The sequence below is a fragment of the Callospermophilus lateralis genome, chromosome 1 (assembly GCF_048772815.1).
Source record: "Callospermophilus lateralis isolate mCalLat2 chromosome 1, mCalLat2.hap1, whole genome shotgun sequence".
Lineage (NCBI taxonomy): Eukaryota > Metazoa > Chordata > Mammalia > Rodentia > Sciuridae > Callospermophilus > Callospermophilus lateralis.
Genome location: NC_135305.1, coordinates 74,408,431 through 74,426,811, shown reverse-complemented (window position 1 = coordinate 74,426,811; position 18,381 = coordinate 74,408,431). Strand labels below are relative to the sequence as shown.

Sequence of the window (18,381 nt, the reverse complement as noted above, 5' to 3'; positions counted from 1 at the left end):
TGGCAAGTTGAGGGGAAGCACTGTCTGTGCACTGGGAGAATGTTGGCTTCAGTGAGGGCCTGAGTGTCTTGCCAGAGCCCATAACTCACACCACATGCCTCTGACTTCTGTAAGGGGTAGGGGGCATGGCTTCTCCCACTCAGCAGCCAGTGCACTGGTGACATAGCTTTCTATCATGGCAAGGGATTAAAAGAGTTTTATTTGGGGAACTTGTTTTAAGAAGGAAGATCTAAAAATATTAACCTCAGAGGGTCCCATAAACATCTTAAAACAGTCACTCTATATTGGAGAATTTATTCCAGGAAAATGTCAGTTAAAGGAAAATTGCGAAGAATTCATGAAATATGGTATTCATGACGGAACAAAAATGAGGCGTCTTCCCAAGATGATGATCTAGGAGTCCTAGGGTGATCACTCTTCAATTGGCAGAGGACAATAACTAGTTAAAGTTGAAAAACGTTAGAAGAGTCAAAGGCTACTTTTTCATGAATATAAAACTGGTGACATGCCTTATGTGTTAGAATACTCAAGAGTAGATTTAGCTTGTCTTTAATGTGAGTGAGTCATAAGCATATAGAAGTCTAACCATGTGAGACAAGATGATCTCTAATCAGGAAAAGAGTTATTCAAGAATTTTAGTTGTATATGATTCAATTATGCTTTAGTCAATGATGTAAATTACACAGTCAATGATGTAAACACTCTAGATTTACTCCAAAGTATGATATCAAAAGGATGGGAAATTTGAAGTGTGAAAATGTATTGTAGTGAGGTTGGGAGGAGAAAGGAAAATAATTTATTTTTCTTAGATAACGAGCAAAATAGAAATCAATAAATATTATCTCTAACATAAGATAATGTATGGTAGGTAAATTGCCATATTCTTTATCCTCTGAAAATGGTGCTTTTGTACCCCTGCCATGGCCTCCAGGTATATGAAGTATCTTTCTTTTGATTCTGGATATGCCTGCCTGACTTGCTTTGAACATTGGATTTTGCCTGATATTATACAGGATAGAAGCTTACTTCTTAGAAGTAAGCTTAGAAGTCTGTGCTGCTGGGTCTGTCATCATGTGCTGCTTTTGTTGTCACAAGAAGGTATACTATTGGTTGGCCCCTCACCCCGCTCCAGTCTCAACTGTATAGCAATCACATAGATCAGAGCTCCTATAGGTCTGCAACTTGAAGCAGAGCCGTTTCTGCCATTCCACAGCTATTTCAGTGAAAAGTAACTTTATTGAAGCATGACACTGAGATTTTCTGCATTTTTTGTTACTTGGCAAAAGCTGACTGTCAAACGTGGACATGTATACTGGAAAAGTCAGTTAAAATGAGGAATAGCAATTGCCTCCAGGAAAAATAAAATGGGGTAACAGATCTGGAGTGAATGGGATTAACATGTTTGGTTCTTTAAACCATGTATGCATGTATAAGTGATGTGTATGAACTGGAAGTTAAGAAAGATATGTTTGATTTGAGTTGATAAAGAAGATCTAGTGTTGGGATAATGGGGCAAGGAAGTTAGGATTGTGATAAAGTTCTTCAGTCTGATAACTTTTTAGATTGCAACACCACAGTTGAAACCCATGTCTGCCTGATTCTAATATCCTTGTCTTAATTGAAAACAGTGCCACATATTCACTCAGTGTGTATATAACTGTTAATTAAGCAAAATATTTTAATGTGTACAGTTTGCACATATCTGGTAGATAAAGTAGTATGTTAATATGAGAAAAAAATCTGAGTTTATCATAATGGTAGCCAGATTTAATATTTTTTATATAGCAACAAAACATAAATGCTAGTCTTAGAATTGGGTATTTAGATTTTAAATGTTCTGCCACGTGTCACCAGGAAATCAGATTGACTGGTTGAAAATATTAAATATTTTTGGAAACAAAACCATAACTCTTGTAAGGATTTAGTTTTTGGGACTCTAACATTCCCTGCTACATAACATAATATACTACATAAACATTATATAATTAAGGCAAGAAGTAGTGACAGGACAGTGTATAAGTGGCTGAAGGTACAAAAATAAAGTCTTGATACCAACTATCTCTTAATCTTCCTTTCCAGAGGCAACCAGTTTCTTCCAAGAACTTCCAAGAATTTTTTTTTTTAATGGTACCAGGGATTGAAACTAGAGACAATCACTTGAGCCACATCCCTAGCCTACTTATTTATTAATTTAATTTATTTATTATCTTTTAAGTTGCTGAGCCTGGCCTTGAACTTGGAATCTTTCTGCCTTAGCTTCCCCAGCTGGGATTACAGGCATGTGCCCCTGTGCCCAGTGAGATTCTGTTCATTCTTACCCTCTTATCTGGTTTCTCATTGTATTTCCCATGCAGTAATCATCCTGAGACTTCAGTACTATTATAGAAATCCCCTTTGCCCCAGTCCTATGTAGTATATATGCTTTCTATATCCCATACCTTTTCTTTTCTCATCTTTCTCTCCTAGTTTTGTTGACTACCATCTTACGTAGTCTCCTGAGAAGAGAGCACATGCAGACTTCTAGTTTCCCTTCTGGCATGAAAGGAGTTTAGAAGTTATTACTCCATCCTCACAGCATGTAAACATGTGGGACAAACTCAAAAGAAGACTCTTATCTTCAGGGACAAGTTTGCCCTGTGACACAAGTTAGGGAGATAGGTGAATGAAGTGAATCAGAATTTGCTGGAGTATGAAATTTAGCTGAGAAGAAGTGTCGGGGTAGGAAAAACTAAACTGTAGTTGAAGCGTTGCTGGAGATAGTTAACATTGGGAGGACCTAGTCATAGGCATACCTCTGTGCTCTTAGGATTTTTTAACCCCCAGCAGCTTGATGAAGTTTTCAAACTAAATACTGGAGAAAAATCCTTTTGTGTGTCCTACAGGGGAAGGGAAAAATAATTATTTTGAAATATGCTAGAATATTTTATTCTTCTCAAAAAGGCTGATCTCTCAAGAGAAACCAACATGGAGAAGGGAAATACCCAACTCCAGCCCACTGTAGTCATGCTATGGGGGCTAGAGCAGGAACTGAGCACTACTTGTGAAGTTCACAGTCCAGAAAGATAGGCTTTCTAAAAGACTGAGACCTAAGCATACAACTGTCTAACGCTCTCCCTTTCCCCACATGATTACCACATGACAAGAGTCCTAGTTACCTTAGTTGCTATATCCAGTGACCAAATCCAGTTATCAAGAAAACATTTTGAGCATATTGAGAAGCAGAAAACAGTTTCAAGAGACAGAGAAAGTACAAGAACCTGACTGAATATTGACAACAATGTTGGAATCATTAAACCAGGATTTTAAAACTACGATTAATATGCTAAGGGCAAACTCTTATGGTTAACAGCAACAGGAACAGATGAGCAAGGTAAGTAGAGCTTTACACATGTATTTGAGTGATCTCTGCTTACAGTGTCGTTATGCCTGACGAGAAAACTCTTAACAGTTTTAGGGGGCCAACTTTGAGAGGGGTGTGTTAGTTTTCCATTGCTGTGACAAAATACCTGATATAAACAACTTGTAAGTAGGGAATGTTTAAATTAGCTCATGGTTTTGATCTATGCCTGGTCCAGGTGCTTTGGGTCTGTAGTGAGACATTATATCATTGTGGGAGGGCATGGCAGAAGATGCTGCTCATTTCATGATAGCTGAGAAGAAAAACAGGAAGAAACTGGAGTCCCAACATACCCTTCAAGGGCACACCCCAATGACCTAAGTTCCTCCTAGGCTCCACTTCCTAAATTTTCGTTCCAATACTTCTCAATAGGGCCACTCTAGGTCTGGGGACCGACACATGGGTCTCAGTGGGACACTCAAGATTCAAACTGTAGTAGGGAGGCAGGTGGTTTGCAGTGTCTGTTTCTCATGAGGGATATCACTTAACCCCATGTTGGATAATGTCAAAAATTTTAACAAACACTGCAACCACTCATTCATTGTAAATTTTCTTGACTAAAATTACCATCTTGCTGGTTTCTTCCCATTTGTTCTTTGTTCTTATTCTTACTTTTCCCCTTTTTCTGCTTGATTGCCTTTGGGTTAATTTTACATTTTGAATGATTGTGGTTCATCACTATTGACTAATTTTTAACTTTTTTTTTTTTAGTAATTGCTTCAGTGTACAGTATATACCTAACCACCTTCTTTAAATAACGTGATACTACTTCATGAAAGCCCAGTAAGACAGCTCTAGAGAAGAGTTTATAAGTGCATATGAACTCATTTTGTTGCTCCCAGAGTTCTGTGTTGTCTCAGTAGCCTCCACCCAGTCTTGAGCAAATTCACTCAAATTTTTACCTTATTTCTTCTTACCTAACCATATGGCAACCAGGTTTGCTTGATTTTGTGTTTTGAAGTGGGTGAGCTGGTGTTTGCATCCCTTCTCCTTGAGGCTTCTCTTTCCTAAGGTTTTAAGGCTTTTTGGTCATTCTGTGGCTACAGCTTTGATGGACTGAAGAAAAAGTTGTATTTTTGTAGGTCAATTGCTTTTCTCATTGTTTAGATGTGGATATTACTTTTTTATATATCCTAGAAAAAAGCAGAAATCCATAATCAATGTTCTTTAGAAATAGGAATTCAGACTTTCCTAAGTATACACTTTTTGAATTTACCTTTAAAGAAAGGTTTTATTTCAAAAATGACTCTAAACCCCCTAAATAATGTATGTAATAAATCCAGCCTAATCTCTGAGAATGACTAGCTTCCATTTCCTGTATATTTCATATATTCTTGAACTATATTTGTTTTCCATTGACTGGACTAGCACAGTGCATGACTGGCAGGGGCACAGCATCCAGGATGTTTCCCACCTGAGGCAGGCAGGGAGTACCTGTTAAAATGAGATTCTCTCAATATGCATTTCATGAGCACTAGTAAGGCTTTCTGCAGATGTGTTCATTATCTTGGTAATGTAGTGAGTGAGGGGAAAAGTGAAGATCTTTGCTAATTATCTTTGGGATTTAATCATGTGGTGAGGACAGAACTGTGTTTACTAGATAAACATCTCTTTCACTCACATACTACCAGATAATATGAGGATGCTGAAAGTACAAAGCAGAGTTATACCAAGATTAATTTCAACTTATTGAATGCAACTACTGTTAATACTATTGTATTAAAAATACCTAGGAAAAATATCATACAGTATATACCAAAAGAAGATGTAAGTTGTGACTCTTCTGGTGAAATAGGGACTGAATATATTTGGTTTCATTTTCTTGTTCATTAGTTTTGCAACCCACTACATTCAGGATATAAATTCCAGGACAATAAGACACATTTCACCAAGGGTGCTAAATACCATATTCATACTTGTTGCTTTCCTGCAGTCCTCTTAAAATGGTCACACTCTTTCTAAATATGTAAATTACTAACTATCTCAAACCTCTGTATCTTTGCCTGGCACCTTTTGCTTGCACAGTATTCCCTCTCCTATAGTCTTTATGATGGAGATTGGAGGCCATTGCCTCTAATAGGCCTTCCTTGGTGCCCTCATGCAAAATTATTTTTTCCATTGATTGCTCTGTAGATACTTACCTTGTGCTGTGAATTACATTCTCTAGCAAATTACTGCCTGCTTCCAATTCTAGACTTGAGTTTCTTGAGTACACAAACATATGACATTAACCATTGTATAGCTGGTACTTAGTACAGAGCTTGGAGACATGAGAGTCAGTGAGTATTCAGCTGAGTTATAATATTGCATGGTTATTTTTTTTTAAATTTTTTTTTTTTTTTGCAATACTTGCAATTGAACCAAGGGCCTTGCACATGCTAGGCAAGCACTATACTGCTGCACTACCTCTCCAGTCCCTATCACTTAGTTGTTTTGATGGTTATGCTTAAAATGCTTAAAAATGTTATTTGTATTTTACTGAATCTGGGAAAATTACATTTTTTTTATAACCATGAAAGACTGAACTGTTTCTATGTTTAGAAACAAATTTAAATATTTTAAGCAGCATATGTTAATGTTTTAAATATTAAGCTGGTAAGTCCCACCATCCCTTTTATGGAATATCTAAATATCTCAAATTTAGGAACAAATATGCCATTTATGGTCTAATTCATCTAATTTTTAGTCTTTTGAGAAAATTAATAGGTGAATGATTAGTGTTAATATTCATTAATATTGATAATAAATTATAAGTGCTTGATTATGGCTTCCAGCCTATTTTAATGCATCTGTTTCAATTTCATTCAAACACCATTAAAAACTTGGGACTTCAGAGGGTTAAAATAAGAGAACTATGACCTATAAATGTCTTGATATAAATATAAGATAGGAGATTTAGATAAAGGTTTGCTAAATTAAGATTTCTGATGGACTAATTCCTGAGTCATATCTTCAGACATTTTTTAAGTGGGTTTGGAAAGGTAACTTATAAACAAATGAAATAAAGTATTTATCCAACACCAGAGACGACTAAGGGAGCTCAAAACCATTAAGAATGATTGTAACATTTCTATTAACTTTGCTTTTGCTTGTTAGGGGATAGAGAGGATAATTCTATAATACAATCAATACCTTATTAAATGGTTTGTGAATTCTCTAGGCTTTTCTTTTTGTTTCAATTTTTACCAAATAAAAGACTCATTTTATTTAAAATTATATTGCAGTTGGTTAACTTTGAGTTCTTTTCTCCCTCCCGCTCCGTTACACACCAGTGTAGTGACTATGACTTGGAATTCGGAACCGAATGTTTACAGTTGGCTCTAAAATACTGCCACATTAAAGCCAAACTTGTAGAAGGATCACCTGACCTCTGGAAGGTAAGAGATTTTTTTTTTTTTTTTTTTGTTCTGAATCTTCTCTGCTTGTGTGTGCACATATGTGTTTACTTAGATTTTAAAATGAGAACCTTGAAAAGGATTCAGTCTCACTGGGTTTCCTGAGCCATCAAAGTGTGAGATATAAAGAAAATTTACTCTTTTAATTCAGACAAGTTCCATTTTAGTTCATAAGTTTTGTTTTCTCCATTTTTTTTTTTTTGTTCTGTATATATAGCCTCTTATTCTGATCACTCAATTGAATTAAAACTGCAACTCTGCTGCCATAATAGCAAAGTTTCCTCCCAAGCCTGGGTGGTGGCTCCAAGTAGGTTGAAAGTACACCTGCCACAGTTTGGACCAGTGGGGCAGTGGCCAGACCCTCTCTTGGCCCTGCATGAAGAATTAGACTCCTTTCCCTGGTGAGGCCCAACTCTTCTAACACCAAGTTTTGTTCCTTTGTAGGGGATGAAATGATTGCTGGAAACAAGTTAGTAGCACTGTTTACCCTACTCCTTCCTTTTGAAACAGGCACATTTTGCAGGGTGGCTTGCCCTTGTTTAATAGGTCCATAGTATGTTTCCTTATTGAGGCTATATGGGTCCATACTATATTTTCTCATTGAAATTTAGAACAGAAAGTTGTATTGGATATTTTCTGATTAACAAGATGGTCCTTGCTGCATGCTGAGGTTGTCTCAGACAGCCTCACCAAAAATATTGGTGGGTTTGGATTGGTTGCCTTGCAGAAAAAATGTGTACAGTATTGTTTCTCATTTAAGGACATCTAAATGTTATCAGCCCAGCAGCTGAGCACTTTTCATTTTATATTTTGTATAGATGGCTCTTGTGGGCTTCTCGCGGTATGATTTTTGAGCCCTTCTGTTGGTATAGCTCTTTAGGGATGATTGCTAGTCATCTCTGTGATTTAACCACAAGTCGAAGAGAGAACTCTATTCAGCATTGTGCATCTTACTTACATATTATTTGCTTACTACTAATAGAGAACTAGCATAGTTCTATTAGTATGCTTCTAAATTTTTTGGTGACATAAATAGTAATTATGTGGATTTTTGGCAATTACCTATTAGGTGTTTTGTTAAAGATCTAGATTCACATTAGCACTACTCTCTTGGACTATCTTGCTAGACCTAGTTCAAAGGCCCTGGAGAAAAGATGAAAAATAGCAACTATGAGGCACTGCATTGTTACTAATATGTTAAATATCACTGGCCTCAATTTTGTCTTCTGGAGGTGTGATTATTTACCTCTTGTGGGTACTCTGACCACAAAACACTCAAGTTTGTGGATAAAAGGGAAGCTTCACATTGCTCTTTAAATTTTCCACTCCATCTTCACAAATCTGTTAGTTTTATTTATTTATTTTTGTGAAGTGCTTATATTTCATCACTGTCTCCAGCAAGAGAATTAGTCCTCAGACAGCTTGACTGTCATGTCAATGCACTGCAACATGTGGCAGGTCTTTCCACAGTGCCTCTGTTGGCACCATTGATGAGTCATTTAGTATGTCCTGTTTTGTGGGTTAAATGATCTCTCTCAAAAAAAGTGTTAAAGACCTAAGTCCTACAACCTGTGAATGTGACCTTACTTGAAAAGAAGCTCTTTGCACACATAATCAAGTTAAGTAAGATCATACTGAAGTAGGGTAGGCCCTAAATCCAACATGACTGCTCCTTATAAAAACAGCAGAAGAGACACATGCAAGAAGGATGTCATGTGATGATGTGAAGCATCTGCAAGCAAAAGAAAGCTAGGGATTGTCAACAGTCACCGGAACCTGGAAAGAGGCCAGGACGGGAGCTTCCCAAAAGACTTCAGAGGGAATTTGGACTTATCTACACCTTAGTTTCCAACTTGCTGCCTAGAGAACTGAGAGAGAATGAATTTCTGTTATTGTAAGCCATTAAGTTTGTTACAGTGCCCTCTGACATACATGCCCAGGGGTTGACATACTCTTTTAAGCCTCAAGTGAATCAGGATCATAGTATTACTTCCTGAACCAGGACAAAGACAGAGAGCCTGACTCCTAAGTATGAGATTTGAGTAATGATGTGCATCAAAGGGATTTGAAAAGACCTGAAATGTGGTAGCCTGGGCAAAATGTCCTACTAATCACTGTGCCAACTTTTAGATGCCACATTTCTTCTGAGTGAGATGAAATTATTGAGAATAAAAATATTCCAGGTATTTAAATTTCATTGTTTCCTTTTTCTGCCTCCTGTCTTGTCTTCTATCTATGGTGTTTTTTTTTTTTTTATAAGCTGTTTAGCCCTTATTTAATTCCTCTTGGTGGCATTGTATGATTTTCCTTTAAAAACTTAAATTCTTTTTGTGGTATGATTTTTTTTTTTGTAAATGTAGAGTATTTGTTTAATAGCAATGGATATATATTTTGGAATCAGTGTAAAATTTGCAAACTAACATCAAAGATGCTGCCATTTAAAAAATGTGCCTGAGAAATCTTAGTGATGCCAAACTGCTAAAATTAGTACTGGATGTAGGGCCAAGTACCTGGAAATGAGATTTGGAAGGCTGATATAGAGAAAGTCATGTTTGGATATAATTAAGGCACTTCATGACCACAGAACAGTAAGGCAGGAGAGGATACTGAATTATCGAGCAGTCTGCCAGCTCGGAATTCATGAACTCCATAGTAATGGAGAATGACCAGAGATTTCTGATGATTGCATATAGGACTATTTTAACTATCGTCTGAAGTTGGAGGATGATTTTCATTTTAATTTTTTGGACCTCTAAATATAGAATCATTTCATCATATATATTTTAGAAAAAGTAATGTAAAACGGAGACATTCAGGGTCAACGTCAACCTTCCTGGTGTCTGAGGAAAACAGATTTTTAATTTTTTAAAATTATTCTAATTAGTTATACATGACAGTAGAATGTATTTTTGACACAACAAATTTGTTTTTTGTGCCTTTTTTTAGTATGAGATAACTGTATTTATGTGAGTTTGTCTCTGTCTTTTATTCTGTACCATTGGTCTACATGTTTTGGTGCCAATACTGTGCTGTTTTGTTACTATGGCTCTGTAGTATAATTTAAGGTCTGGTATTGTGAGGCCTCCTGCTACACTTTTCTTGCTAAAGATTTCTTTGGCTATTCTGCGTCTCTTATTTTTACAAATAAATTTTATGATTGCTTTTTCTAAGAAGAATGAGATTGAGATTTTCATAGGAATTGCATTAAATCTGTATAATGTTTTTGGTATTATGGCATTTTTTACAATGTTAATTCTGCCTATCCAAGATCATGGGAGATGTTTCCATCTTCTAAGGTTGTCTTCACTTTCTTTCTTCAGTGTTCCATAGTTTTCATTGTGGAGGTCTTTCACCTCTTGTGTTGAATTGATTCCTAAGTATTTTTTTATTTTTTTAAGCTATTGTGAATGGGGTAGTTTTTTTCTAATTTCCTTTCAGCTGATTCATCACTGATGTATAGAAATGCATTTGATTTGTGGATGTTAATTTTATATCCTGCTACTTTGCTGAATTCATTTATGAGCTCTAGAAGTTTTCTGGTGGAATTTTTTGGATCTCTAAATAGAGAATCATATCATCAGAAAATAGTGATAGTTTGAGTTTTTTTTTTTTTTTATCCCTTTTTCTATCCCTTTAATTTCTTCTAATTGTTCTGGCTAGAGTTTCAAGGACTATGTTTAATAAAAGTGGTGAAAGAGGGCATCCTTGTATTGTTCCATTTCTTAGAGGGATTGCTTTTAATTCTTGTTCATTTAGAATGATGTTGATCTTGGGTTTAGCATAAATAAATTTTACTATTTTGAGGTATATTCCTACTGTCCCTAATTTTCTAGTGTTTTGAACATGAAGGAGTGCTGTATTTTATCAAATTTTTTTTTTTAGCAATTCATTATCTCATTTAATAGGTAACGACTACAATATGAAAAAGAAAACTTAAAAATAAATAATAATTTATCTCAATCAAAGAGAAATAGAAAATTAATTGTTGTTAGGGAGTTGGATATAAAAATTCAGTTCAGTGAGTGACAAAATCAGTTGGTGAACCTGATTTGTTGTTTGGATTGTTTACTGCAAATCTTTGTTTTGGTTTTATTTTTGTTGTGAGGAGGAATCTCTAAGCAGAGCAAGATAACTATTGGAAGCTGCCAGCCCTGGGTTTAGTGGATCAAATGCTTTTTTTTTTTTTTTTTTTTTTTTTTTTTTTGCACCTACTGAGATGATCATATGATTCTTGTCTTTAGGTCTATTAATGTGATAAATTACATTTATTGATTTCTATATCTTGAACCAACCTTGTATCCCTGAGATGAAACCCATTGATCATGGTTTACTATCTTTTAAATATGTTTTTGTATGCAATTTTTCAGAATTTTAATGAGAATTTTTACATATATGTTCATCAGGGATATTGGTCTGATTTTTTTTTCCTTCATGTGTCTTTGTTTGGTTTTATTATCAAGGTGATATTAGCCCCATAGAATGCATTTAGAAGTGTTTCCTCTTTTCTATTTCATGGAATAATTTGAGGAGTATTGGTGTTAATTCTTCTTTGAAGAATTTGGCTGAGAATCTGTCTTGTCCTGGGCTTTTCTTGATTGGTAGGCTTTTGATGGTGTCTTCTATTTCATTGCTTGAGACTTGTCTGTTTAAATTGTGTATGTCATTTGATAGGGTAGGTTTGGGTAGGTCATATGTGTCTAAAAATTTGATGTCGTTAAGATTTTTGTATTTTATTGGAGTACAAATTTTCAAAATAATTTCTGATTATCTATTTCAATAGTGTTCATTGTGATATTTCCTTTATTCTTCACAAACTTTTTGAGTTTTCTATAATTTGAGTTTTCTCTCTCGGGTGGCATGGGTAAGGGTTTATTTTCTTTTTTTTCAAAGAACCAACTTTTTGTTAAACATTTTGAGACAACAAAAGGGAAAACTAACATCAAAGTTGTTATATATAGCCTCTTATTCTGTTGTTATTTTTTAAATTGTTTATTATTTTTTCAATTTCATTTATTTTAGCTCTGATCTTAATTATTTCTTCTGGTTTTGGTGTTGATTTGTTCTGTTTCTAGGGCTTTGAGATGTAGTGTTAGGTCATATATTTGTTGACTTTCTATTCTTTTAATGAATGAACTCAACTTTCCTTTTAGCACTGTCTTCATAGAGTCCCAGAGATTTTGATATGTTGTATCACTATTCTCATTTATCTTTAAGTTTTTTTTATTTCATCCCTGATTTCTTCGGCTAACCATTCATCATTCAATAGCATATTATTTAGTTTTGAGATGTTTGAGTAGTTCTTGTTTTTATTCTATCGGTGATTTCTAATTTCATTTCATTATGATCTGGTAGAATGGAGGATTTTATCTCTATTTTAGTATTTGGTAAGAGTTGCTTTGTGGCCTAAGATATGGTCTATTTTAGAGAAGGATCCATGTGCTGCTGAAAGAAAGTATATTTTCTCATTGATGGATGAAATATTGTATATATGTCTCTTAAGTCTGTTATTGCTTGTATTAGTTAATTTTATAGCTTCTTGATTTAGTTTTTGTTTGGAGTCTCTATCCAGTAGTGAGAAAGGTGTGTTAAAGTCACCAGTATTACATTGTTATCTATTTGATTTTTTGTAATTGAGAAAGGTTTGTTTGATGTACATAGATGCTCCATTGTTGCATAAATATTTACAATTGTTATGTCTTGTTGATGTATAATTCCTTTAAACAGTATGGAATGTTCTTCTTTGTCTTTCCAACTTTGGCTTGAAGTACACTGTATCTGATATGAGGATAGAAATCCCTGCTTGTTTATGTGGTCCATGTGATATATATATATTTTTTCCAACCTTTTCACTTTCAGTCTTTGGATTAGGTGAGTCTCTTGAAGATAGCATATTGTTGGCTCTTGATTTTTAATTCACTCTGCCAGTCTGTCTTTTGATTGAGTTTAGGCCTTTAATATTCAAGGTGATTATGAAGACATGATTTGTATTCCTGGTCATTTTGGTTTATTTCTAGTTTTTAATTTAGTTTCTTTCTTGATTGTTCCTTTCATTTAGTTCCTCCTGTTGTTTGTTTTCAGTTTTTTTTCATTTCAATTTCATGGAATATTTTGTTGAATATCGTGTAGTGCAGACTTTCTAGTTGTGAATTCTTTTAATTTTTGTTTATTATGGAAGATTTTTATTTCATCTTCAAATTTGAAGCTTAATTTGATAAATACAGGATTCTTGGTTAACATACATTTTGTTTCAGAGCTTGGTATATGTTGTTCCAGGATCTTTTAGCTTTCAGGCTCTGAGTTGTGAATTCAACAGAGATCTGAATTGGTTTTTCTCTACCTGTAATCTGATATTTTTCTCTGACTGGCTTTAAAATTCTATCCTTATTCTGTCTGTCAGGCATTTTCATTATAGTGTGCCCTTGTGTAGGTCTGTAATTTTGTACATTTGGTGTCCTGTACGCCTCTTGTATTTGATTTTCCATTTCATTCTTCAGATTTGGAAAATTTTCTGATAATATTTCATTGAAAAGATTGTGCATTCCTTTGGTTTGTATCTCCTCACCTTCATCTATCCCAATAAATCTCAAATTTGGCCTTTTCATGTTATCTCATAGTTCTTGTAAGTTCTGTTGATGGTTTCTTAATATCTTCTCCCCTATGGTCAACTCTGTTTTCAAGATTATATATCTTGTCTTCATTGCCTGAGGTTCTGTCTTCCAAGTGGTCTAGTCTGTTGGTGAAGTTTCTGTTGAATTTTAATTTGGTTTTTGTTTGCTATATTTCATGGGCTTTTGTTTTCCTTTTTTTCCCAGAATCTCCGCCTCTTTAATTAAGAGATCTTTTTACTTTCTGTATTTTCTCTTTGATTTCATTGCTAACAGCATGGTTTACTTCGCAGATCAGTTCAACTAAGTACTTTTTAAATACCTCTGAGGTTTCTTCCATTGTGGTGTTGATATATTCTATTTTTGGAATATCTTGGTTTGCTTGGGGTGATTTGTTCCTTGTTTTTTCATGTTGTTTATGTGTCTACCCATTGAGTAGTATGGATCTGAGGGAGTAGAGTTTCTATCCTTTGTTTTTATAGTGCCCCTGAAGGTTTCCAATACCTCACTGTTTAGGGGAAGACAAATAATAACAACCACCAGTGCAAACAGTTTACACCATTAAACCAAATATTACCTAGTATGATGTCTGCAATGTTAATTTTCACAATAAACAGAAATGATATGATCAGTTATTGCCTATAATAAAAATAGCAAGTTTTAAATGGTGGACAGGAAGAGAACAGAAGTGATACAGTATGTGATAATTATGAGGGAGAATGAGAGAAGACAGAGTAAAAGATTCAAGGAAGAGTGAAACAGAGAATAATATATATTGTCTATTAGCAGAAGAAAAGAGAGTCAGGGGAAACACTGGAGAAAAAATATATAAAGCAAAACATTTTTAAAAAGTAAAAATAAAGAATACAAAACAAAAATAAAATATACTAATCAAATAAAAGACAATTATATCTGTAGCTATAAGCTTCAAGTTTTTCCCCCTATTGATTTTTTTTTTACAGTTAAACTCATTACTCAGATCAATTATTGCACAGATGCACAATCAAACAAAACAGACAAAAATTGAGCTGAACTAGGTGAGTGGCAGATGTTAGGCTGGAGTCTCACCTGCAGAGAACACTGTTACTGTCCTTGATGTACCCCTGAGGCTTCAGGGAACACAGTTTGAAAACAAGTCATTGAAAGGAATGACTTCTAGTCCATCACTACAGGAATTAAAAAAAAAAGTTTCCATAATAGGGTATTGTGCAAGGTCAAAGGAAAACTATACCTCATGCTGACAGAAGAAAATCAACTTGAAAACTGATTGTTAGGGTGCCTTTTTTCCTAATTAAAACTAAAGAAAGGACAACGCATGTTACTGTAACAATTAGAAAATGAATAACTCATGAATTCAGAATTACAACATTTCCAGTAATACTCCCTTTGAAGTACATTTTCTCTTTAAGAAAAAAAAAAGAGGCTGTTCTTAAAAAAAAATATTTTAAAAGTTTGTCAAATATTTTCTCTAGTTTATTTTTATTTAATCTGTTTTCAGAGAGGTACAGCTAAGGTATTAAGGCTTTATAAAGAAGATGCTAATCAAAATTGAAAAGCCTTAATAGTACTTTAACAGGTAATTGTAGCCCATAGGATGAAGTAACAAAAATAGAAGCCTTTGTTTTTATACAGTTAATTAATATTAGATGAGCACAAACCTTTAGGTAATAAAACCATTTATTCGTAAGACTGGTTCCTGTGCAAAGATTTTCATGCCAGAATTCTAGAAGTTGTTTTAGTGTTTGAGAAGAACTTTTGTGTAAGTTTAAAAATGCTTTATGAATGTTTATTTGAAGCAAATTACTTTTATAATATTACCTTAATATAAAGAGATGTTTTACCCCTCAAAGAAAGCAGGCAGGAATAGAAAATGAATTATAGTAACTATATATCTTTTCCTTAATTTTTTCCCTGAGTTTGTCATATAGATGATTAATGTAGAAAATTATTTTCTTTTTAAGGTTGGAAAAATTAATTAGGTCTGACTTCAGATGTCTAGTTAACTTTGGAATTTTGAGAAAAAGTTAAGAACTAGTTTTATTCAATTTCAGCAGAAAAAGTTCTTGACTAAAATGTAATTGCTGCATTTTTTTTTTCTTCACTTTGCTCACTAGTCATTGCTCTATTCCCAGCACTTAGAACCTACCACATATAGTTAGCTTGATAAATACTTGTTGAACGAATGAATCTCATCAGTACTTTTGGTAAAATGTATAGTGTGAGCCTATTGTTTGTTTTCCAGATAACAGGATTGTATTGGGGATCAGAAACTAAAATAATGGGAGTCAGTAACTTGGTTGACATATGCTTGTTTTAGAGATAATATCATGATGCTACATTTGATTTTCATACATTGGTTGACTGCTTGAACAACTTACCATCTGTCTTACCAAGTGGGATATTTTTTAATTCTACAAAATAGGTTATAATTTTGCTCCACAGTTTACCTAACAGGGTAAAGGCATAGCAGGGCCATTTATCTTGGGTAGACTTCCCCTGGTCTTATTGAGCTAAACAAAGTATTTGTATAAATCCAATTATGAACTAATCTGGAAGAAGAATGTCCCATTTTTATAGCCATGGTAAGGCACTAATTGAACACTTGTTGAAATGGATTTTTCACACCATTTGCATCATAATCATCTGAATACTTCGGTTATGAGCTTCTATGACCTTATTCTACTCATGTAATACTATTTTATTATTTACTACATTCTTAAGTTCATGATATAGAGAACAAAATCTGTAGTTGCACGTACATATTCTGTACCTGAGTTCCCTGGATGGCACCTAGGAAGTATTTGCCATAGAACAGATATATACCCTGACATTACAAATCCCAGAACACTATTCACAGGCTGTTTTTTTAAAAATTACCAATGATTTTAGCCACATAGTCATAGTGATACCCTGTAGGCTCTTTCTGTTGGAGCCACATTTTAATAAAAACTGACAAGATGAATCTTGGTATATAAAGGTATACTGAATTCAGAATGAAGTCTCCTTTAATATGAGTTGATCCTTGCTAACTTCAACTAACAATGAAGTTTGGTGATTTGTTACATAAGGGATTCTTGCTTTCCTTCTAGTATAGAACCTTACTATTAAGTAGTAGTGTTAACACTTTGGACTTTAAGTGTTAACACTTAACACTTTGGACACTACTACATTTTATTTGATTATAAGGCTTCAGTTATATAATAGGATTTCATAAACAAATGCTATATAACATCTGAATTTATTCAAAGATTACAAATAAAATTTTTAATCATTTGTAGAAATAGAATATGATTTAATATGGATTTTCTAATGCTGTTTTCTAGTTTAGAAATTGTGTTTTATGTTTATAGTTTCTTCAAAATCAAGAATTTCCTCAAGGGCATTATTTTATTGTTTTCACATTCCTTCCTGCTCTGTTAAGTCTAATGAGGTTTATCTGTCCTTTAGGTGACCTACAAACGAGATCTGTATGCAGCTGAATCGATTATTAAGGGTATGTTTGGCCTTGTGACTGTCAGTTCCTGTGTTTCAAAAAATGTAAGCCAGTTCAGAATTTCTCATGACAGCTTAAATCCCAGCCATCAAAGAAGGATAAATGCCTGTAGGCCACTGAGGTCTCTGATTTGTTTTTGAAAATAATTACATTTTATTGTGTTTCCTGCTTGTGAAATAATGTCTTGGTTTAAATTTTTACAGAAGAAAGACTTTTGTTTTTTAATTTAAGTATGTGACAGTGATAATATTAGGAAGGAAACAGTGAAAACTGATATTTTAATACAGTTTTAAAGTTGTCTCATGTTTTCTGGTAAGATAACTGCCCGCACCCTTTAACACTGCCGTATCAGTGAATTAGATATTATCTTCCATGTGAGAAAAATGTTTTCCATAAATTTGAAGAAATTGGACTGGATGATTTTTTTAAATTCCATTTTTGTTCTAAAAATGAATGCAGTTTTCTTTTGTAATTTTAGATATTACATGTGATAACCACTTTCTTGTGTTTTTCCAATGTTGTGACTCTAAATTCCATCTCCAAGATAGTCTACTTAATGACCACATGTGAAACTAGATCTAAATTTAAACTTATATTGAAGTACGAAAAAAAAGTAGTGAATCTGAATATTGAATGCATTGATTTAAATAGTTGGGAAAACTTATTTAACAATCATTTGAAGCCAGTTGACTTTGTTTCACAATTGTGCTTAATATTGTGCTAGGAATGTAATCAAGATGCAGAAGGAACATTCTTTCTGTATTTCTGCAGTTTTTATCATTTAAATTGGGTTTCTCAATTTAAGCACCACACTGACATTTGAGACCAAATCTTTCTATGGTTTGGTCTCTTCTGTGTTTCCCTCATTGTTTAGTCACATGCCTGGCCTCCACTCACTAAATGCCTGAAGCACTCTTCCTTTTTCACCTACTCCCTTATGTCAGAGATGTCTCCTGCCAGTGCCACATGTCTTCAAGTGCACACAGTTGCCCCTAACTAAGAACCATGGTTCTAAATATAGTTTTAGCAAGATCAGAGGTGTCCCACTTCCATCTTGAAATAAGTGTGGTACTTTACAACAAGTTAATAATTGATTTTATTTAAATTACAGATAGAATAATATGATCAAATTTTGATTGAGATGTGAACTTCTAAATTTAAGTTTATTGGTGGAAAAAAAAGTAGTGAATATTAATTTTGAATGTTTTGGTTTATAGTTTTCAGAAATCCTATTTAATAATTAATTGGCTTCATATGCAGAAAACTGAACTTCTTCTCTGTTCATGACAATATATTTCCAGTTTACCCTCAAGTTCTTGTTCTTCAAGCATATTTCATTTCAAACCATTAACATATTATGATTTGTGTATCTCTATGTATAAACATATCATCTATGACCATAAATCAAATCATTGACATATTTATACAATAGCCTGGAATGTGTGACTAGTACTGTGGGACATGCTGGTTAAATCATGATGTGGTTGGTTA

General features: G+C 34.0%; 1 protein-coding gene across 4 annotated transcripts in view; it reads left to right on the top strand.

Moving 5' to 3' along the window:
- Crppa (CDP-L-ribitol pyrophosphorylase A) overlaps positions 1-18,381 on the top strand; it is a 302,194-nt gene that overhangs the window by 75,821 nt on the left and 207,992 nt on the right. For all 4 annotated transcript variants that reach the window (XM_076863146.2, XM_076863121.2, XM_076863136.2 and 1 more), the window contains 2 exons: positions 6,670-6,774; positions 16,845-16,890. In XM_076863146.2, the coding sequence (XP_076719261.2) occupies positions 6,670-6,774; positions 16,845-16,890 (151 nt within the window). The remainder of the gene's footprint in view (positions 1-6,669; positions 6,775-16,844; positions 16,891-18,381) is intronic.